At 54.8% G+C, this 22,984-nt stretch overlaps 5 protein-coding genes across 5 annotated transcripts; 3 read left to right on the top strand and 2 right to left on the bottom strand.

Annotated features, from left to right (window-relative positions):
* Nucleotides 1-618: 618 nt before the first annotated feature.
* ColSpa_05828 (DNA-binding protein creA) lies at nucleotides 619-1,782 on the top strand (the record flags this gene model as incomplete). The annotated part of the gene is made up of 1 exon (XM_049272040.1): nucleotides 619-1,782. The coding sequence occupies one exon, from the start codon at nucleotides 619-621 to the stop codon at nucleotides 1,780-1,782; it is 1,164 nt and encodes a 387-aa protein (XP_049127997.1).
* Nucleotides 1,783-14,307: 12,525 nt separating this feature from the next.
* ColSpa_05827 (mitochondrial import inner membrane translocase subunit tim21) lies at nucleotides 14,308-14,844 on the bottom strand (the record flags this gene model as incomplete). Its single annotated transcript, XM_049272039.1, has 2 exons — nucleotides 14,308-14,496; nucleotides 14,626-14,844. 2 exons carry the CDS (start codon nucleotides 14,842-14,844, stop codon nucleotides 14,308-14,310), a joined length of 408 nt encoding a protein of 135 aa, XP_049127996.1.
* Nucleotides 14,845-15,589: 745 nt separating this feature from the next.
* On the top strand, nucleotides 15,590-17,259 carry ColSpa_05826 (ADP-ribosylation factor GTPase-activating protein glo3; the record flags this gene model as incomplete). Its single annotated transcript, XM_049272038.1, has 5 exons — nucleotides 15,590-15,661; nucleotides 15,735-15,870; nucleotides 15,924-16,107; nucleotides 16,160-16,869; nucleotides 16,922-17,259. The coding sequence occupies 5 exons, from the start codon at nucleotides 15,590-15,592 to the stop codon at nucleotides 17,257-17,259; spliced, it is 1,440 nt and encodes a 479-aa protein (XP_049127995.1).
* Nucleotides 17,260-18,154: 895 nt separating this feature from the next.
* Nucleotides 18,155-19,352, bottom strand: ColSpa_05825 (putative nitroreductase HBN1; the record flags this gene model as incomplete). Its single annotated transcript, XM_049272037.1, has 2 exons — nucleotides 18,155-18,998; nucleotides 19,084-19,352. The coding sequence occupies 2 exons, from the start codon at nucleotides 19,350-19,352 to the stop codon at nucleotides 18,155-18,157; spliced, it is 1,113 nt and encodes a 370-aa protein (XP_049127994.1).
* Nucleotides 19,353-20,735: 1,383 nt separating this feature from the next.
* Nucleotides 20,736-22,354, top strand: ColSpa_05824 (folic acid synthesis protein fol1; the record flags this gene model as incomplete). The annotated part of the gene is made up of 3 exons (XM_049272036.1): nucleotides 20,736-21,014; nucleotides 21,108-21,340; nucleotides 21,388-22,354. 3 exons carry the CDS (start codon nucleotides 20,736-20,738, stop codon nucleotides 22,352-22,354), a joined length of 1,479 nt encoding a protein of 492 aa, XP_049127993.1.
* Nucleotides 22,355-22,984: the final 630 nt, after the last annotated feature.

Raw genomic sequence — 22,984 nt, 5'->3', positions numbered from 1 at the left:
CGCCGGCTCTCTTCCCACCTTGTTCTTGGCTCACTCCCACGTCCTTTTTTTTTTTTTTTCTTCTGATACCGCTTGCTCTCTCTACCCTCCCTCTTGCCATTTAAAACTACCGCCCCGTCCTTTCCTCCCCCAACTTTGCTCTGTTCCTTCTTTTGGAAAGAAAAGAAATTGTTACGCCAACCTTCTGTCATCCCTCGCGGACCAGCAACCTTACCCCGGGACACACCCCTCAGTAACCCCCCCAAAAAGCCAAAGCTTTTTCACACCACCCACCCACCCACACTCTCACAGCACCGAACTCGACTCGCATAACTTATATATCCCGCCAACCACCCACACACCCACCTCACCCACGCTCTCTCGACTCTTCCACGCCCACTCTTCGCAGCAACAACGCCAACCACTACTCGGAACCGCACTCACGATACTTGAGCCGGTTCTTACCCTCGACGACATTCAAGTCGACCACTACTGCAAAGGAAGAAAAGAAGCATCTCCCTACTGCGTACCAAGGCGCCCAGCTCTGGATCATCAGGGCCAATGGGTGATCACATGCAACAGACACAATCGTCTCCTTTCAACTTTTCAAGTTTGCTCAACCCCGATAAGAACGAGAACATGTTGTCGGGCGACGCCATGGAAACCACGAGACTCGGTCAGCTCAACGAGCTGAAGCCCAAGGGCCCTCTGCCCGGCCAGACCGCCGAGAACCCCAACGAGCTGCCTCGTCCCTACAAGTGCCCCTTGTGCGACAAGGCCTTCCACCGCCTTGAGCACCAGACGAGGCACATCCGCACCCACACTGGAGAGAAGCCTCACGCTTGCCAGTATCCTGGGTGCAGTAAGAAGTTCTCCCGCTCCGACGAGCTCACCCGTCACTCGAGAATACACAGCAACCCCAACTCGAGGCGAGGCAAGAACCAGTACAACTCGGGTCCTCAGTCGCACATGCCCCAGGATGGAATGATGGCCCCTCCCCCGGCGCCCAAGACGATTCGATCTGCCCCGACCTCGAGCTTGTCGTCTCCCAATGTCTCGCCCCCGCACTCCTTCTCTACCTACGTCCTGCCCGCCCAGCAGGGCCACGGCAGCCCCTTTGGACGCCAGTTCCAGGGTAACTCCAACATGGACATCTCCATCCTCGCAAAGGCCGCCAACCAGGTCGAGCGTGAGACCCTCACCGCGCCGCCTTTCCACGGATCTTCTGCCAGGCATCACCCTTACTACTCCCACAGCCTGCACAACTCGCGCGGCCACCTTCCCTCTCTCTCTGCCTACCACATGTCGAGATCGCACTCCAACGACGAGCACAACGATGACCACTACTCTGGCTCTCGTCACGCGAAGCGGTCTCGTCCCAACTCGCCCAACTCCACGGCGCCCTCTTCTCCCACCTTCTCCCACGACTCTCTGTCGCCTACTCCGGACCACACCCCTATTGCCACTCCTGCTCACTCCCCGAGACTTCGGCCCATGGGCTACGAGCTGCCTTCTCTTCGCAACCTTTCTCTGCAGCACGCGGCCCCTCCCGCTCTGGCTCCCCTCGAGCCTCATCTGGAGACCCCTTACCTGCCGCCGCCCCCGGCTCCTACCAGCGCTGGAACCCCCACCCGCAACGGTACCTCCTTGACGGACATCATCAGCCGGCCCGACGCCAGCAGGAAACTGCCTGTCCCCAAGATTGGCGTCCACCAGCTCCTCGATGGAAACGACGGCTTTCAGAGCGGCAGGAGCTCCACCAGCGGCAGCATCGCCGGCGGTGACCTCATGGACCGCATGTAAACGCAACGGACTCTAAAGTGGCTACGACTTTACGACCTGGGCAATAGACGAGATGGTAGAACGGACGGCGTTTTCGGGTATTTCGAATTTTTTTAAGAGTTGGCCGACCACGACTTCTTTGCCTAATTATACACAAAAAAACCAACCAACCCAAAGAAGTCGATGGTGCCCCTGCCCTATCACGGCGGCGGCCACACTCGAAACTTATAGACTCCTCCCTCGATGGATGAACAACCAGAGATTGGATTCGCGACTCCTCTCCCTACCAACAAAAAGCAAACTTTCTTTTCTCTGTCTCATTTCTCCTCGATGGGGTTTTCTCTTGCGTGAAGGCTTATGGATTTCGGGAGGGAGAGTGTGTGTGTATGAGAACGCCAACGGGTCGTCAAACCCGTCTTTCCTCAAATGTGTCACGGTCTGTTTGTAAACGGGCGATTTTCTCAATCTATCAACCTATAGACGGGGCGGCAGGGAATTCTTGGCTGGTTTTCGGTGTACATGATGAGCCTCTTTCACAGGAAGAGAGCCATTCGGGCGGCGGGTTTCTCAAGCGCAGAGAAAAGCGCTGATTTGGTGTTCATGTTACTCGGTTTCTTTTTTTTTTACGACTACGTCGCCGCCTAGGCTGGCTTGACGAACGTTTTGTTTTCTTGACTGTTCTTAGAAAGAGAAACTCGATGCCTCGAAACATGACCTTTTTCGAGCAAGAGAATCCAAAGAGATCCCTACTTCACTCACTTTGCACTCATACCATGCGTTTGCTATCTTGACAGTTGTGCCTGTGACGCCTACCAATGGTCCCTCGTGTTCAAAAACCGTGTGTGAGGTGGTGCGGCTGTGGGGTGCGTGTGCCGTGTGTGACAAGACCGCCCACACACACAAGCCAAACGAGCTTCCCCCTTCTTTCTCCCCCGTACAGACCCGATGATCGGACCCGTGCCCAGGCGGCCGTTTGTTTGGGGGGGGATGGAGAGCGCGGGATGGGATGGGATGGGAAGGGGGCGCAGAGAGCAGTGTCGGGGGTGCGCGGGCGGGCGGGCGTTTCCCTTTCTCTCTCTCTCTCTCTCCCCCCACACTTTCCTACTACCGTACGTAATCTGCGCAACTCTTGTCTCTCTCCCTCTCCGTCTCCTTCACGCGCTCGCTCAGCCAGTCGTCTATGACCTGTTGATCACTGACTGGTTCCAAAGGTTGCCAGGGCAGGCCTCTCGGCGCGTGGGAAGCCATCGACACGACACGACACGCAGGACAGACGGTTCTCTCGTTTGTAACACACGCTCGTCATGAGGCAGGGGTGCTGCTTTCTCGTTTTCTCTGTCTATCTCTCTCACACTCTCTCTCTCTCTCTTTCCCGGGTGTATACACTTCCATAGGGAGGAACCGGGGGGGGGGGAGTGTGCCCTTGGGGTCCTCCTCTGGATGCTTGGATGCTCGGATAAGGGGTCTTCGTCACAGTTGCCAGAAGGACAGCGTCTGGAATTTCTTACTCGTCAGTTCCATGGCGGCCAATCGCCCCCCCCCCCCCCCCCCCCAATCTTGATCCGCCTGTCCCGCTGCTGAAAGTCGTCCCAGGGGGTGGTTTGGAACAACATGGGCAGTGCCCTTTTTTTCCTTCTTTTTTTGTTTTTTTTTTTGTTGGTCCTTGCGGGCTGGCGCAAACCAAGGCACAAGCACAAGCAGCTCCATTCTAGGGATTCTGTAGTTTTGCTCTCCCACCACGGCCCTCCCCCCTCTTATCCCATCTCGGCCCTATCTTTCATGACACCTTCTAGCCCCATCTCGTTCCAGGGCTGGGGGGTTGGGTTCGGGTGGATATGAGCTGCTGGGCGGCAACTCATACACACGCACACCCCCAGGCGACCCTCCCCCCTGGTGATCGACCTTCACGACGTATGTGCGTGGTATCTTGGTATCTATGTTTTTTTTTCCTTGCCTGCCGGGGCGGTCTCACGTTCCCCGAAACCCCCAGAATGCTCATCACCAGCTTCTCATGCCTCGACTCATGAACCTGATCGACCTATGGGGACGGGGCGCGGGGAGGGGGATACCCTCTTGTCCTCTTAGGGACGAGTCCCCGTCCTGCCCGTCACCTACGTCAAAGGGAGCCCACCCAACGGATCATGCCATATCTCGAAAAAGGCGATGACATTTCGATAACCTGATGGAATGATGTAGGATGTGGATTTCCGGCGGATGCCAAGTGAGTGTGCAAGAGTCAGTTCCTCTGGGACCCTCACCGATACCCTTCAAACACACTTCCAGCCCTCCCTCACGTCCCTCCTCCAAGTCTGGGGAGTACCAAAAAAATAAAAATAAAAACCAAAAGGTCTGGAACGAGCGGCATTACGTATTTCTCTGGGGGATGATATCACATCCTGCCCCACAGTCCCTGACATATGATTGTTGGCAGAAACTTGTCTTCTTCCGTGGGGTAAGGGAAACGATGGGAAAAAGTTGATTGTCAACCCCATATGATCTTCATAGGGAACAGGCGAAAGAACCTTTTTCTCCCCCTTTCCCTTTCTTTCTCCTTCCTTCTTGTGGCCCCTAGCACGTCTTGGTCGTTACGGCTACACCAGGCAACCCAAGAATAGTTTGCAGGGCCCCGGAACTTGCGGATGTCCCTTTTGCGCAACGGCAACTCAAGGGGGGGGCTAAGTGACATGCGGATTCCCCAGTCTCAAACGGAGGTCTGTCGATGATGACTCAGAAAATGTTACTGCCCATTTTCCCCGTGTTGTGTATGGCGGGGTTGAATGGGTGTGGGTTAGCTTTCTGGGGATAGTTGCTTTTTCGCCCTTGCTGTCTTCCACTTTCGTCTTTGGAGGGATGGTGGGCTCGGTAGTTGGGTGGCGAGCGTCGCTGTTGGGCCAGGAACGAACGGCCCAACTGCGTGCTTAACCGACTCGTCGAGTTCCTTTGGGGCGTCACTTGAGAAGAAGAGCAAGCCACTGGCTTTCCGCGCAACTCAGACCTGATTTGCTTCTGGTTCCGCGCCCTTCTCATCCCTTCCGTCAGGGCTTCGGACGGGATCCAAGCTTTCCCTTGGGCTGGATCGTTGAATGCGCGGCGGGATGCTGTTAGCTTCAGGAGGTGAGTCAAGGCACATGTCACTGCCAATGTTCTCCCTGTCGCCGCTGAGGCCGCGCGCGAACCATATCGTCGGCCTGTGATTTTTCGAAAAGTTCCAGTCGTGGGCCCGCAGGTACGAACGGCCCGTCACATGCAAGAGCGCCAATAGTGGCTTGCTCGTCGGGCGCTGGCATGCCAGTCTTTTCTTGATGAGGCCGAGCTAGAAGGGAGGACCACATCATCACCGCTGACGCCGTAGGGCAGATCGACAGGTCTGGTTTCGGACGCGGTGCAACGCTGGCGTAAGGTCGCTGCAATGCTTCCCTATTGAGCGCCCTCGGAGAAGGCGCACACCGAGCGCGGAGCGAAACGGAGCGATGAGGATGGCATTAGCGAACGCCTCCCCCCTGTTCTCTGCTACTCACTGCCATCGCTTCCCATGCTGAATGATGGGTATCCCCAAGCAAGACAAAACAGCATCTGCTGTACGTTTCTTCTTGCTCACCTCGGCATGGGTCGCCTCGATGCGCACGAGTTCGTTCCGTCTGCCTCCCTCAACAGGCAAAACAAGGCCATGCGTGCACAGTTTGCCTGATTACACTTACCTGCTCACCGCCATAACGTTCCGCCACGACAGGTCGAATGGGGGCGCACACTGTCCTCTCGGGAGGGTGTGGTAGATGCATACTTCTTTTCCTATGGCAGACGGGTGATGCGGTACGTACACTTCAAGGGGAAGGGCGTAGTGGTTTGGCCAGCCGATCGCCAAAGCCACGGAAGCAAGCCCATGGGGTACGGAGCCCGGGGAGTCTGGGGTAGAGCGGCATGGCGTCTTTGGCACACTTGGAATGCGTTCCGATTCGAAGAGGCTTGAGACGAATTGCTTTTCGAGACAGGGCACGCGGGCGAGGCCGCCTGAGAAGGGTTGTGCATTGTCTTTTGCCATGCTGGTCGAGGCGGCCAATGCTCCCGGGGAAGTGCGGATGCGGGAAACGAGACGAGACATGACGCGGACATCTGGCTGACTTGTAAGACAGTCGATAGGATTTCTGCCAAATCTTTTGGGAATTCCCTGGGCGGACGGGCCTGTAACAATGCCTGTTGTCAAACGGGTTGCTTTCTTTTCTCTTCTGCTTGATACTTTGTCCGTGGCCTAGAGAGTCCGGATGCCTGGGCTGGGCAAGCGAGTGTCGCGCTCTCGGGGCGAAAGGGGGTTGAACCAAGGTCTCTTTCTTGATGGGCCCGTTGAAACATGATCTCAGAATTGAGACATATTCGCGGGCGCTTAGGCGAAAGGGCAGTGATACTCATTCACTTGACCGTTCCGCCTGATGCTGACCCAAGGACTGGGGACATGGTGTGATGGCGCTAGGTTGCGCGTCCATCAGAGCACAGGCGCTAACTTGGTAGATACGAAAGCCAGCTGAGGCGGCAAGTTGGTGTGTTCCCTTTTTTGTGAACTTGGCGAAAGCCCCGGCGTGGGATGCGAGGCTATCGCATTCTGGTACGGTCGGTAGGAGACGAGTATCAGGTGGCGATGGAGGTGTAGGAGAGGGAGAACTGATCACCAGTTCCCGATGATGATTACTTTGATCGATATAGCGCGAAAGCGTGGGACAAATAGGTAACGTGGTCATCGGCTCGCGTTTGGTGCGTTACCCTGCGCGGCAAGCAAGAGAAGGCTCTCTTCCAACACGCACATCGTAGTGATGCGCAAGGTCTACCACGGCCTACGCCATGTGCGCCGTACTCCCCGAAACCAGGGGGGTTAACCGCTGGAAAGCCTGCTCCGGTTGCGCCCGAGACTAACAAGTTGCCTTATCGTAGCTCCGAGCCACATGCAGCCGGCTCTAGATCGCCTATTTCGGTACAAGTCATCCCCTTCCACACCCTCTTCAGGCAGTTTGGGCAGGATGGTGCGTTGTCGTTGTGTGAGCCCCCACGAGCTGCCCCACGAAGTTCACCCCGGTATCTTAAGTGCGTTTTGACGTCGTTTTATGGGGTTGTGGGGGAAAGGTGTGTTTTCATGCAACCTTGTTGGGATAGTCGGAATTTTGAGCCAGAGTGAGCGATAAGCCTAGTCGCCGTATCCGTCTCTCCGATGACGCAACAGGCGCATACAACAAACAAGTATCTCATGAAGTCCGCTTATATCGGCCAGAAAACGAGGGCACCTGCGAGCGAATGTCTTCTGTGATCTCCTTTCTCTCGGACAGGCCAAGTATCCGTTTCGTACCGTGCACTCGGGCAAAATAACAGACCGGTATGCTCCGTGTCAAAGCAACCCATCCCGATCCCGAGGCGTGTCAGCGAGCCAAGGGCTCGGTATAACCATGATGGGCCAAGAGTAAGATTGGACCATCCCTGGATTGAGGCGAAGCTGAAGGCTGTCCGTTCCATCCGATTATGTTCCGTGCTGGAAATCCGCAGGACTGGAAACCAACCAGTCGTTATCCTCGCGTCGTTTAGAGCTGTGTTTATGATGCTCAAGGGCCTAGAAATGTGTCATCCGCAACACCAGCCAGCTTCATCGAGCAACGGCATCTCAGGCCCGTGTCTCTAGCTGATCAGCCGGCTCAAGAACCGGCATAAGGCCTTCCCCGTCGTCGGCGTGGTAACGGGACTATTTGCGACCCCGCGGGGGCCTGGTTGCACCTCGACATCGCTCGCCCGCCAGCCAACCGGTTGTGCAAGGTGAGCTCGGCGCAGGACGGCGCCCTGGGTGACTTCATGATGAGATAGATCGTCAATATGGGCCCGCTTGCGTTATTACTGCCGCGCTGTGGAGTTCACAAACTCTGCAAAGTCATGTCAACTGTAACTAGTCGACATCACCAGGCACCATGATCCATTGTGCTGTAGCTGCAAGTTGAACAGATCATCGTACCCGATGCAGAATTCAGCCGATCGACGCGACCCTGCGGGCGGTCTGCAAATTGCCAGAGTGCGGGGGAGAGCACACATCATCGCGCGTTTGATATTGATTGAGGAAACACAAGTCTGGGGAAGATGGGATTCAAGGACCTCCTGGATGCGGTAGGTCCGCCAAGACGCATAGCTGTTGATGGTTTGTAGTCCTGGCTCTGTAGACCGGGTCGTCTGCGAGTATTTACCCGCTGGCAAGGATGTTTGCACACGGCGAATGGCAGTGATAGCCCAAAGAAGTCGTGGAGAGTCGTCGTCTTTCGAACGGATGCGTAGTGGAGAATTGAACCCCCAAGGCGGGCACCGGGGTCCGAATACATGTCCGGATCTCATCTAGGTCCCTGGTATTATCAAGTCCAATAGAGGTCGGCGTTCGGCTGACTGTCCATGTAAATCATGTTCCTAGCAAAGATGACAGAATGGCGTGCGCCATGCAGATGCCAGCTTGCTGGAAGCTGTGGTTGACACCAGGGACGTGGTCCTCCGCAACGAGGAGTGGCATCAACAATGTCCAAACTGTCGCCATCGCCCAATCACGACAGTTTTACACAAGATCAACCCTCCTCCTCCGTAAGGGAAGGACTGGATGCGACTCTGTCACTGGCTGTAAGCAAGCCGTTGCTGACATCAGACAGCATCTGGTCTGACTACTGATGTCGCCATGTTGCAGCCTCTCCTTCTCATTGAGCCACACGCAAACGACAGGGCTGTCTTGTGAGGAGAGGCGGACGGCGTTGATTGGCGCGCCAGTCTTTTGGCGGATGATAAAGAAAAGAAGCAGGCCGTGGTTCGATTTGCCTGCTGCTGTATCAAGCTTGCTCCAGCTCAAACACGCGAATCGACCGTTCCAGGCCACAGCACCCCCCCCCCCGCGCTCTGCTCGGTTGCGCGAGCCGGCTCTCTGCCGAGGCGACACCATTGACGAGAGTTTGGCTGTAGAGTGATACTAGTGGTAGGCAGTTCCCGAAGAGGAACGTGGACGGCGGATAAATGTGCAGCGATCGGATAGCCGGTACGAACTCGGGCTCGGTGGCGGCTGAATAGGGCATAGGGGTTGTACACCAGCCGGTACTGGTACAGGGCGAAGCGGGATAGGATAGAAATGACGGGTCGGGAATCGACTGGTGAGGCACAGTGGAAGAGCCGGAACGGTATCCGAATAGTCGAAGCGGCTTGCGATTCCAGATTAAACCCCTTGCAGGACCGTCGAGGCTGCCGAGCTGCACAAGCAGTTTGCGTTTCATTCTGTTCAGGGGAATTTCTGCTTCCCGTGCGTGCATGATTCCGTCCATCCCACTGCGGGAGAGACTATTGAGACCCTGAAAGGAACTCTCAACCTGAGGTCGGAAAGACAATGCATTCGCGGCAAAGGCAGACGCCACTATCGGACTGGTCCTACTCTCGGTAACCCCCATTCATCTGGGGAAGCCGTCGACGAGTTGGTTGAGCGAGGTTCGGGGCTCGCAGATAGGCGTAACACCTGCCGCCGCCATCTCTCCCTATAGCGCAGGTTCGGGAAGCCGATTCAAGAGAAACGGAGGGCAATTTCCGTCAATCAGCAACGGCGAAAAGCGCCGGGGTAAGGCACCATCGTTTCTGGGTGGGTAGGCCTGGGGAAGCAAGGAAGGGGGGGACATGGTACCTAGCTTGCAACTTGCAAGGGAAAGCGGCGCAGAGGAGGCGGGACTCGGAGGAGGTGCAGCTGTCGGGACAGCAGGATCTGAGAGGCTCTGACCTTATCTGTGGGGAAAACATCGAAAGTTGCTCCCCAAGCGGGCCAAGCGGAGGGTCCTGGCCTGCGGTCGGGGTGGTGAGAATGGAAACGAGCTGGTGGCTTTTCCCGTTCCATCTGCACTCTTGACTTCCGGCCTGGTTTGGTTCGCATTTCAAACCGAACCCCGGCCCCGTGTCGACACGACACGACACAACACCCCTTTGGCCTCCGATTGTCACCTCAATCCCTCCTCTTCGTTTCCTCTCATCCTGATCATCGTCCTCCTCGTCCCGGCCCACCCCCCGGCTCTCCAAAGCCCTCCAAACGATCCCCAAACCCAACTCTTGTCTCCCCAATCGCCCCCCGGCTTCCGTTGCCTATCAGGTGTTCCGAAATCGTGGCATGGGTATCCAGGATGGCAAAATGGTAGGGGCACACAGTACTGTAGGGAATACCCGCCGATACACTCCACCTTGTCCCTCGCCCATGGTCCCCTCGGTCCTTCCTCTTGCCTAAATTGATTGAGATTCTCACAGCCTTCTCGGCCGTTCTTGCTCCCTAGCTTGGCCAAAAGGCCCATTGCACAAGAGACGCCTGCCAAAGATCCTGGAACCTGCAGCGGCTGTCACCGAGTGGCGTGGTGGTGCCCTCGACCAGGCTCACAACTCGTCCCCTTCCCCAGACAAAGAGCAGCACTAGGAGTCTCGGCTTACCTGCTTGGGTTCGATGCCTGGAAAGCTTGAGAAACTCCCCTGTATCAATGCCTTCCTACCTATTTGCCGCCTCAATCAGAAGCCTCTGCTCACCATCGGCGCCTCGGTGTGCATTTAGTACCCAGCCCTTCACCTTATTATACATACACTAGGTAACTGGACTTGCGTCGATACGAGCCCGACTTGCGTGGGCATAATGCCCTCGATGCGAGGACCAATTGAAAGCATTTTCGACATGATTTGTCTTCCGCCCAGCCCGGCCAGCGACTCACTGCTCAGGATATCTCCCCATTTGGAGACATTTGCGACTACACACTAACGGCTACTCGGCTCGTTAACTCGAATTGTCATCGCTTCATGTTTGGGAGGTGCCGGTGTGTGTGTGTGTGTGTGTGTGTATGTGTGCTGCACTGGCGAGACTTGGAACTCATCGAATGCGAACGTAAGCCGGATGAGAATGAGAGAAGCCGCAACAGACAGACTGGTTTGGAGCTGCCCGAAACTGCTTCCTTTCCTTGCAGATTGCATACTCCCCCAATCAATCGGTTGCATTCCCGGATCGGTTTCCCCAGAGAGCCAAGCGGTTCGATTGTGCCTTGGCGCATCTATAGGATAGAGGATACAGCATCACACCCTCAACAGGAGTTCGTCCCATCTACTACGTCTACTTTCCCCAGGTTTCCCCACATGCTCCCGTCGACAACCTCACCGGTCCTTCTGCACCACAACACCACAGCGCCCACTGGCACGTCGGTCAAGAGCCGCATCTGCACCCCTCTCCACGATCTTGGATCTCTGGGGCCCTCCGTCCCGCAGCCTGTTGCATATTCGCGCGGGGGCGTTTTGTGCCTCCTGAAAGGTGAAAATGGCGGCTTTGCGGGATCCCGGGCCGAGGAAGGAAGTCAATCACACACCCATTCGCAGTCTCGCTGAATGAGATCCCCATCTGTAACACATTCTAGTCACCGAGAAGACGCATTGGTCTAGTGATCGTATTTTTCCCTTCCGGTGTCCTGTCTGGGGTTGTTTTTCTCTGTGCGCGACACTGTGATTTGTGAACCCGAACTTCGTTCCGGATAAGTGATCCGGGAGTTGTACGCAGCTACATAGATCTACGTTTGCTCAATCTGTCTCACTCGCCCTCTTCATCTGATAGTTACCACCATGAACTCTGTTACGGTACATGATGACTGACGGATATGATAATCTCCTTCCGGAGCTGATAAGGGCTAGTGCCTTTAGATTCTTTCGGTGCTTATTTCAAGACATGCAAACCTAAGAACCTGCCATAGAAAATGCGCCGATCGATACCAAGTGTGCTAATACAATGAGGGCTACGACATGGACAGAGATCTATATCCTGCATGGTCACCATACTGGTCACTCGGAGCCTCAACGTCCAGCTACCGTCGGCCACAACGTCGGCTTGAGGCTAGATCGAATATATCCGGCTTGGCACCTAATCAGGATTGTACACAGAGGGTTTTGTATGTAAGAGATCATGTATCAGTTACAGCACGTTTCAGGAATTCGCCTACTACATTGACCATAAATCTTCAAAGATTCTTGCTCCAACCGCGGACCCCTGGCTGAACTTGGATGAATCTAAGGTGAAGACCTGGCGAATTCACTAATTAATTTCTTCACGTGGCTATACTGCACGACTGTAGCCCGGCCTGAGGGACAATCGAGGATTGAGACGGGATGAAGCATGAGTAGAAACTGTGGTGGCGGTATATGAAATCACCGGCAAGGAACGAATGAGCTGACACATGTAGTTCAACAGCCCACACGTTCATTGGCTTGTTCAGTCAACTCGTCCTTACTGCGATTAGGTCCTTTCTATAGATCTTTACGCAAGTCTCCAAGTGCTAAAAAGTGTTGGCTCCTACCGGCCCCTTAGCCAAGTCAGTGTTGGAAACGACCTTATCTATTGATGATTACTTTAAGAGGGGTATAGAGACAGATTTGCCTGATGTTTGTAATCCAACTTCTTACAGAAAGTTTTAGCTTGGGCTTCGACGTATTCCCACCACGCCTGTCTCGATTTCAGATGTTCTCTGCAGTTATGAGTCGTTGAAATTGACTGAGGGACCGGAAGTTCACTACATCACACTATTATGACATGATCTGACAATCATAGACCGTGCTGTACACACATTATATGTATACATAGTTCAAATCTCCCCTGATATAAACCGAAGGGCACATGCCTAAGGTTCTCTATTGAATGATTCATTCATAGCTTCCAAGCAAGTGGATATACCGAGTACCAAATTGAATGCACGGCGGAGCCCTTTTAAGTGAAGTTTTGCCACAGTACTCCAGGTTTTCGTTCTGAGTGTCTCATGAAATCTTCAACAATAACAGGCCTCTGCATGTCATGTGCAATTCTCCATTTGTTGTAACAATGTGGTATACTCCAGGGTTCAACGAAGCCGTAGTCGGCTCTGACACAGAAACCATAATCTTCCTGACGCCCCTGAAATTCTTTGTTGGATATGTGAGAAGGCCTCTCTTGATGGGAAGCTAGACTTGATCTACATCTCATCCTCCGAGACCAGGCATATCGGAGACTTGGGCCGCGGTTTCTGTCCTATGGCTTTCGTCAGCCGAAACCTGCCAATATCCACATGGTCCATAAGTGGGAGTTGGTCAGGGGAACATATGGCTAGAATAACAAAACGCGCCAAGTAGTCATCTCGCGGCATCGAATCACCCCCCATAGACATAGTGACCATCGCGCACCAGCATCCTGCTGCTTGAGGAATTTTGGTTTCTTACACTATGCTGTGGGGGGTTGCACCTGGAAGTCACGCTGAATGGTTTTCTCCTTCAAAAAGCACACCTTCAAGTTTTTGATCAGTCTCCTAGCCGAAGGCACCTGGGTTGCTTTATCTGTCCGATACACAGACAGTTAGAGGAGACAGAGACTTTTGATCGAAGACTCAAGAGTACCACGTTTCGAAGACTAACCTTGTTGGTGTAGACATAATGTGTGCTCAAGCCTCTCTTCAGTTCCAGAGTAGTGGATGCCGACTTTTCTCTGGAAGTACACTATTCCAAGCAGGTTGAGGTACGAACACAACAGACGAAGGAGATACTGGCCTACTGACTAAACATCATGGCTTACTACTTCAAGGCATTTGACTAGTTTCTCATTTCAAATTGTTAGTCTGGTCTAGGTAACCCTGCCCTTTCGGCTCAACTTTGAAGGAATCAGATCCCCTTTCACCATAGATAACCACCATATCTCTTTCTAACAGCCATGAGAAATACCGGCCGAGTTGGCCCGTCTGTATTTGATCAATTTGTTCCCCTGTGTTCTTTTGTCATTCCTCATGCGTTCGTTCACTGTGGGCTGTGGATTATAGACTACAGCAGATGAAAGAAGCTTGGTATAGCATAAAAGTCTTTGTTCATTCCTTCCATTCTAACGATGATTTCATCGTTAATCATCTCCAAAGGAAAGGTAGTGAAAGCAGTGATCTGGTTTATGCAGATATGATAGGGCTGGGCTCGCGCTCGACAAAGCCATCATTGTTGCAATATTGGCTTCCGGTCGTTTGTTCAAGTCAACCGAGCAAAGGCATGACAAGGTCTGCTGCAGATCTATAAGGGAATTCAGTAGTACGAGGACATCGACCAAGTGATGGAAGGTGAGTGTTTGAGGTTAAAACTCACTGATAAACCATCTTGAAGGGCAAACCCGTATACCAAAAAGGCACGCAAAGAGCTTCTGTGGTGCGTTAACTGTAGAGCAAGTCAATGGCTCGAGCTGACTTCACTACGTAATATTCGATGCCACGTTCGTTGACAAGTCAGTATTTGGTCTATCATAACAGTTGCGGCAATGCAAGGTCGAGCTGGTAGATCGTCTTGAGAACGAGCACTGTCCCAAAACAGTTGCTTCTGCGATGCGAAAACCCCACACAAGCCCAGGAGACAACATCAAGATTAAGATGGAATGCCACCGCTGATTGCTGTACTAGAACCAAGTACTGAACCTTCTTCACCCTCCAATGTGGGTGTTGCTATCTTACAACACGAAGAAATGCTCCTCAACCATGTCCCGTCCAACCTCCCGTTTGTATCGTACAATTAGCCCCAGTTAATTCCGAGGAACCTGACACCCTTCTTCCCGGAACCTGTCGCAGTATCCGCGTTCTCCAGGTAATATCTTTGTTGGCCCCTTACATCAATGTAAAGGTATTTGTACTCAAACTCGCCAGAGCTTGGCGTCTTGATCATGTGCAGGTAAACAACGCCCTTGTTGAGGGGCCCTTCGACCTAGAAGGGTTTAGCGAAGGATCAAGCTGGAAGGTCTCTAGTTACATACGTGAAAGTGCATCAGCAGGTGCTCATGTCCTCGCGAATCAGTGTTGATGGTTGAGCTAATCCAGTCAGTTGTATGCAAACATCTTCCGAAACACCGGGAACGTACGCGATCGGCCGAGCCCGCCGCCACTTGTTGTTCGTCTCCTCCCCATGCGCGGAAATTTTCTTTGGGTCTCCTAGCATTTCAATGCATTTTGGATCGCTTTTGATTCTGTCGACGACACGGTTGAAATGGGCGACCTTGCTATCCGGGGAGAACACATCGGACCACAAAACGTATACCACTCCGCCCTGTTCCATTGCACCGAGCGTTAGCTGAGGCTTGCCGCGGGGTAGGAGGTCGTATGACTTGCCGTCACTGCCAGACCAGCCAGAATCAACCCAAAATTGAAGCTCTGCTGCGTTGCCCTGGCAGCCTTTTCTCCCATCGAAAGCTGCGACCAAGGAACGGATCCATTATCGTTGAATGGCGTGACTGTTTTTCGTTTCGACCCAGGCGCAGCAGTTGTTCCTAGACCGGTCTGTGTCGCATAGCTTCTCTGGAGTAGCAAGGGGTGTAGTCGAGGCGCAAGGCCCAATCCCGTAGGCGCACGAATCGCGATCGCACGTGTATTCATCTTCATCATGGCGGTTTGGCGTCGGCCATCGTACAACCGCAGGGGCAAAAAGGGTGGTTGTCGAAGAGCTCGGCAGTCGAATGCTGGAGCTCTCGTATACCAGCTTGGCTGGGCCGGGCGAGCTCTGCAAAAGCCTCTTGACCGCCCTTGGCAGAATTGGACCTGCCAATCCACTGTGGGGAAAAGTTTACTAACCGGATCGGGCCTAGCTCTTCCAATACATGCCACTTCACCGAAGGCGGCGACTGCCTCCTGAACTTTTGGACACGAAATTCAATTATCTCCGCTCCCTGCATCGCTCTTGCGCATCCCCATATACCCGCAATCTGCACCTCTTTCTCACCCTTCGAACCTACAACTTCGCAGCGGTTGCGCTTTCAACCTCAGGACAACAAACACATAACTGATCTGTTGCACACACCTTCACCATGGCTGCCCTCGCTTCTAAGCAGCAGTCGCTGAAGATCTTTGAGAAGTTGAAGACCAAGCCTGCGAACAAGGTATGCCCAACATCCGTGCCTCCCTTTCATGGCTTCGACTGCAGTCAAGTGCTGACAAGACTGTGCGCGACAGATCTGCTTCGATTGCGGCGCCAAGTACCCGACCTGGACATCAGTCCCCTTTGGCATCTACCTCTGCCTTGACTGCTCCTCCAACCACCGAAACCTTGGTGTTCACATCTCCTTCGTCCGATCCACCAACCTCGACCGTATGTATCCGACCGCGATGCTCTTCTTTTCCCTTGGCTAATCCCTGCGATAGAGTGGCAATGGGATCAGCTCCGCTTGATGAAGGTTGGCGGTAATGAGTCGGCAACCAAGTTCTTCCAGCAGAACGGAGGAACTGCCGCTCTCAACAGCAAGGACCCCAAGACCAAGTACCAATCCAACGCTGCGACCAAGTACAAGGACGAGTTGAAGCGTCGCGCAGCGAGAGATGCCCAAGAGTACGTAGGAGAACTATATCCCATTCACATGCGCGACCAGCTAATTATCCAGGTACCCCGGCGAGGTTGTTATCAATGATGCCGCCGATGCCGACACTTCGACCCCTGCTGGCGAGCCCGACGATGATTTCTTCTCATCCTGGGACAAGCCCTCCATCAAGAAGCCTACTCCTCCCATTTCTCGCACAGCGACCCCTCCGACCGTTGGCCGAACCCCTTCTCCCTTCCTCAACGCCAACAATGGTGCTGGCAAGGACATTACTCGGTCTGCATCTCCTTTGTCCAAGACCGAAGCCGACAACAAGCCTGCTGCCAGCCGTATAACCACATCCGCCGCCCTTCGCAAGACAACCGCCACTGGCGCGCCGCGCAAGGCCAATATCCTTGGTGCCAAAAAAGCGCCCAAGCTTGGAGTCAAGAAGGTTACCAGCGACGTTATCGACTTTGACGAGGCCGAGAAGAAGGCCAAGGAGGAGGCCGAGCGCATCGCGAAGTTGGGCTACGATCCTGACGCTGAGGAGGAGAAGAAGGCTTCTACCAAGGCGGACCCCATCGCGGCTCCTACCCCTGTCAGCCCCCAGGGAGGCTACGGATCATCCAGCCACACCCGCCAGAAGTCCAACGCAGAGGTGGAGCGTTTGGGCATGGGTGTTGCCAGGCTGGGCTTCGGTCAGGTTGGTGGGCCCAAGGGTGCCGCAGCACCTAAAAAGGCCGCCGCTGGTGGTTTCGGCTCTGTTGGTCCCATCAAGGCCAAGACTGAGGGTAAGGAATTTGACTTGACCATAGCCTGAAAGTGCGACTAACGATGTTGTAGATGACAGCGAAAACTACGCTCGCAGCAAGTTCGGTACCCAGAAGGGCATCTCTTCCGACGAGTTCTTCGGCAAGGGTTCATTCGACCCCAACGCCCAGGCTGAGGCGAAGACGCGTTTGCAAGGTTTCGAGGGTGCCACCTCGATCTCGTCTAACGCATACTTCGGTCGTCCCGAGGACGAGCCCGTGGAGGAGTACGGCGACCTCGAGGGCGCAGCCAAGGACTTCATTCGCAGATTCGGCATCACGGCTGGTGATGATCTCGAGAACCTCACTCAGCTGGCAGGCGAGGCCAGCCAGAAGCTGCAGGGTGCTATCCGCGCTTACCTCGGAAGCTGAGCGGGCCGAAGACGAAAATAAAGCTGTAAAGCTGTATAGACGGGAACGATATCGCTTTTGATTTTACTTCGCCATCAAGACTCAATACATGCGGCCCATACCCCGTTATTGCGAAGGAGAACAGTCCTTGGGGTCTCATACAAGGCCACAAGAGGAATGAACCGGAACGTTGCAAAATGCCAGGCGGACGCGAGAAACGATACCATGTGCGCTATGCCACGGACTATCAAGTGAGTCTCGGGTTTGGCAATGAGGGGAGAAGGACGCGTGCTGGGGGTTTTGGTTTGATGCATCCCAGCATATGAGGCGTACAGACAGAGCCGGCGACGGGGAGTGATGAAACTGCTTGTTGGTTTAGGTAATACATAAATATGAATGAATAGATTTGAGCTTCGTTTTCATCATACTGGATATGATGGCCTGAGGTACTCGTAATGGCTTGCTTTGTTCGACGTGTGGAGGTTCCCCCAGGTAACTGCAGGCGCCACAGCAGAAAGCATGTGAAGTATCCACTTCCCGGTTCTGCAAGGGTCCACCGATTTTCCGAAAACGAGGACGCTCCATGAAACTCAAGACATGAGCGCAAGAGAATGCGACGACAATTGATAAATAAAGACGATCGGTAGCACTGCCATCCGACCAAATGATTAGTCACAGCTACAAAATTCAGTTGAAGCACGGCCATGGGAATACCAGTAGCGGGCAAAGAAAAAAAAAATGTTGTAGATCATTCATGATATGCTAGCAGTCGTCCGTCCTAGATCCATCGTCCTTGATATATACAAAACAAGAGCCTCATAACTCCAGGCCCTGGGGGACGCCAGGTACAGAATTGCCCTGACGCTGCCCCGAAATGCGACTGACTCGTAATAAGAAACACTAGGCTTTTACAGATTTACAGCTTGGCGATCATCTTGTTGCCCTTCTGAAGCCATGCAACGGCGTCGTTGACAAACTCATCGACGACGGCCTTCGCGGGCTTCTTCTCATTGCAGACAGCGGCGGCCTTGCCCATAAGGAAGGGGCGGAACTGGTCGAGCGCGTCGTCGATGTCAACCTCGGAGGCGTTATTGTCGTCACCACTGCTGCCGCCCTCGCTGTCACCAGAGTTCATGAGCTTCTCAAGGTCAGCCTCGTAGGGGATAACACCCTTGGCAGTGAGCTCCTTGATCTCCTGCTGGCGCTCAGTCTCCCAGTTCTCGATGTAGGGGTTCTTGCGGACGCGCAGAGGACGACCGGTGAAAATGAGGGTCTTGATGTTGTCGTCGTGGCCGGCGGTGCGGACAGCCTCCTTGTGCGCCTCAGGGGCGCCGGCCTCGTCGGTGAGAATGAAGCGGGTACCAACCCAGACAGCGCCAGCGCCCATCATCAGGGAAGCAGCCAGGAGCTGACCGTTGTGGATACCGCCGGCGGCGATAACCTGGACAGGACCCTTGAGGAGAGGGCTTCGGTGGTTCTTGCAAAGGTCGACAACGGCGGGGATGAGGACAGTGGTGGGAACGTCACCGGTGTGACCACCACCCTCACCACCCTGGGCGCAAATGATGTCGACGCCGAGGTCAAGGCACTTCTGAACGTGCTTGGGGTGACCAATCATGTTCATGTAGACGATGCCGGCAGAGTGCAGTTTGTCGACAACCTGCTTGGGGGGGACACCGACGGCGGAGACGAAGAGCTTAGCGCCAGACTCAATGATGATGTCAACGAGCTCATTGAGCTTGCCCTTGGTGTAATCGTAGCTGGGCGCAGCGGGTGGTTAGCCTCGGTCAAGTCAAGAGAGGCGACACATGCGCCAGCTTATCCGGGAAGGAGGAGCAAGCTTACTTGGTCTTGCGGGCGCTGCCGCCGACCTGGGGGAGGAGCAGGTCGACACCGAAGGGAGCGTTCTTGTCGTCGAGGTACTCCTTGAGCTCCGCAATCTGCTCCTTCAGCATGTCGGGTGTGTAGCCGACACCACCGATGACACCGAGACCGCCGGCGTTAGTAACAGCAGCGGCCAGCCTGGGGCCAGCGGCGACGTTCATGCCGGCGAGGAGGATCGGGTGCTTGATCTTGAAAAGATCGGTAATGGGAGTGCGGATCTGCTCTGTCATTGCGGAAACGTGTCAGTTACGGCTTCCTTCTAGCAATCGGCGCCGCGACTCGCATGTGACAGCTGAGTCCAGAGAGTGCGACTCGACTTACGAGGGGATGCCATTGTGCCTGGTTTACTGAATGTGTTGACGCTTGTAGGTTTGATATATTGTAATCGCGAAGCGTTACAATGGGATCTGGGGATGGGTACAGGGTTTTGTGGACGAAAGAAGAAGAATGGAAGAAGGTTACGTGAAGGGGAGAAGTGATCTGGCAAGCGGCAGTTTAAAGGGCTCTCTGGTGGTGGTAGCGCTCGGCATCAAAGGAAGCATGGTTTCTGGGGAAGAAGGGGCGGAGTAGCGTTGCCATGCGCCCTGCTGGGCCGAGGTTCGCCTGTGACCTCAGCGCCTAAGCCCATTCAGGTAAGGCGGGCAACTCCAGCGGGGTGGATCTGGGGAAAAGATGCCGAGGACCAGTTCCAGAGGCCAGCGAGGGGCGGGACATTTTCACAAGGTGCCAGGAAAGCACAATATGTTTATGCATCTTTTGGTGATTCATCATCGGATTCGGTCCGGTGACCTCGATCTGGGGAATCTCGACGTGAGCATGTAGTGCAGCAAAGAGTTTCTTTGCTCGCGCATCTCACTTGGGACTTTTTCGGTCGGACACGGTTGTTTCGTCCACAGACAACCCAACGGGCACTTGACAGCGGGTCAATCAATGCTTGGGCCCCGAGTCAACAACCTGTAGTATCCGTTCCACAGCGGTTGTATATAACCTCGTAAAGTTTTGTTCGAATCATGTTATGATCTAACGAACTTCAAGCTCATTGCAACCACAACATCTGGCCAGCGACGCAGCGGCTTGGACACTGACGAAACGGGCCGTGGACAAGATCCATTCCAGGTCCTCGTGTCAATCAATAATCGACCAGTCCCATATCCACGCGCGCAGAACCCACACACTTTACGCGCCTTTCCCTGCTCCCTCCTTACCCCAATTACCTAAGCCTTCACGACTGGACCGCAAAGGACCGCAGCGCCCAAACCTCATTGGCTGTAAAATGAAAAAAAGATTCTCTATCCCTCAGTGACCCTCAACCACAAACTCATATTGGGGTGTGGGCGCGCGTAGCCACCGTCGACTTTCTCATGATGAAACCTCCGATCCCCCTACGCCACCGTCCCTCCTTCTCTTCACGAGCTTGTGCCCTAGCACGGAGCAACAATGCGCGCCGCCACGCCTTAACGCCGCGACTTGTCCGGTTCCAGGCCATGACAGCAGCATCAGCTTCCTGCACAACCTCCTTGCTCACGCACCGCTGCAGCACTAGTGCCCCGGCGCTCGCCCGCTTCTCCCCTTCCCGCCCTACCACCACAACCCGCCGGACCCCGTCGCCGATCATGACCGCCGCCGCCCAGACCCGGTCGGCGTGTGGGTGCGCCTGCAGCGGCGGCGGTGGATGCGGCGGCTCCCGTGACGGCGGCGCCGCCCGCCCCAAGGGTCCGAGGACCGCATACATCGCCCTCGGCAGCAACCTCGGCGACCGAGTTGCCTGGATCGAGCAGGCCTGCGCTGAAATGGACCGTCGCGGCATCAAGGTGAAACGCACCAGCAGCCTGTGGGAGACGGAGCCCATGTATGTTCTAGAGCAGGATAGATTCGTCAATGGAGTTTGCGAGGTTAGTGATCCCTTTACTTCACGAGAGCCTTAATTTGCCCTCTCATGTCCGTTTGTGATTTTTCTGTACAAGTTATGCGAGCTCCTGCGATAGAGTTGGACTGATCGGGCGATGCAGGTTGAGACCGAGCTCGAACCCTTGGCTCTCCTCGATGAGCTCCAAGACATTGAGCGTACAATGGGTCGTCAGAAGGTCATTAACAAGGGTCCTCGCAACATTGATCTCGACATCCTTCTCTATGATGACGAGAAGGTTGAGCATCCTCGCCTAACTGTCCCTCACATTGGCATCCCTGAGAGGGAGTTTGTGCTCCGACCCTTGGCTGAGTACGTCCCTCACCCTTTTCTTACGATCACCCGCTGAGACGCATCAGACTCATCCCGGAGAAGCCTCTCTACGCCTCCAACCCCTGGAAACTCACCTTGGATTACCTCAACGAGCTTCCCCCATCAGCTGCGCCGCTCTCACCGCTAACTCCTATTTCGTCGTCTCAATCTCCCTTGGCCTCTCTTTCCTCCAACCGCCAAACCCACGTCATGGCCATTGTGAACGCCACACCAGACTCCTTCTCGGACGGCGGCGTCCACAACCCCCAAAACCTCGTCGCGACCCTGAAATCCTTCGCCGCAGCCGGCGCTACCATCGTCGACATCGGCGGCTGCTCCACCGCTCCCGGCCGCCCCGAGGTCCCCACCGACGAGGAGCTCGCCCGCGTCCTCCCGGTCATCAAGCTGGTCCGCGGTCTCCCGGAGCTCGCCAACCTTGCCATCAGCATCGACACCTACCGCGCCTCTGTTGCCGAGGCTGCCGTTGCCGCTGGCGCAGACATCATCAACGACGTCTCGGCCGGCCAGCTTGACCCCGACATGTTCCGCACCATGGCCCGCAGCAACCGCACCGTCTGCCTCATGCACATGCGCGGCACGCCCGCGACTATGAACTCCCTGACGGACTATCCGGACGGCCTGATCCCCACCATTGCGCGAGAGCTGCTCGACCGCGTCGCGGAGGCAGAGGCGGCGGGTGTGCGTCGCTGGCGCATCATTCTCGACCCTGGGCTGGGCTTCGCCAAGACGGGGGCTCAAAATCTTGAGATCCTGCGTCACTTGGACGAGCTCCGCTCCTGGCCGGGTTTGGAGGGGTTCCCCTGGCTGATCGGTTCCAGCAGGAAGAGCTTCGTGGGCAAGATCACCGGCGTGTCGAAGCCTCAGGAGCGCATCTGGGGCACGGCAGCCACCGTTGTCTCGGCCGTGCAGGGCGGAGCTGATATCGTGAGAGTTCACGACGCCGTTGAGATGTGCCAGATCGTCAAGATGGCGGATGCCATCTACAGACATTGAGTAGATTTGGGGCAGCGGACGAAAAGGAGAGACTTATAACAATACATATATGCATTAGCGAATGGTCTTGGGGATAGAATTTCCGTACAAGAGACGGCAACAATAAATCTAACAGATACTTCTGGCTTTTTTGTTCGATTTCCTTAGACCGCCCGGCACCATGGAGTTGAGTATACGATGAACATTGAGATTTTGGAGGGCAAATGCGTCGCTCGAGACGTACCGTCCCTGAGGCATGTCGCTTTGCGGCATTCCTTACTCCAGCTATCATTGAGGTTTTGCCCAAAACTTCTCCGAGACACAACCTCGGCTGCAATCGCCATTGTCCTCACAGTCTCATCTCAAGCTGCCTCTCCCCCCATGAATCTCTCCGTACTTCCTGATGACACCCTCTGTTAACCAGCTCAACCGTGCTCATCAGGCCGTATCTCCTATTCCCTCAAGCTTGCCCATTGGCCCAAGCCAAGCCTCTTCCCACTCCACAATTTCTCTACCGCCCTGTTCAAAGGTTTCGACGCGGCCGATATTCCTCCACATATTGGCAATATTTATGAGAGGGCCGGCATGAGTGTATGCAATGAGAAGGAATAGGAGCACCGCCGTCACGGTGCGGTGTTGCATCTTGTATAC

Source organism: Colletotrichum spaethianum, assembly GCF_022836535.1.
Source record: "Colletotrichum spaethianum MAFF 239500 DNA, contig13, whole genome shotgun sequence".
Classification (NCBI taxonomy): Eukaryota; Fungi; Ascomycota; class Sordariomycetes; order Glomerellales; family Glomerellaceae; genus Colletotrichum; species Colletotrichum spaethianum.
The sequence above is the reverse complement of the archived record's forward strand: the minus strand, read 5'-3'. Positions and strand labels throughout refer to the sequence as shown.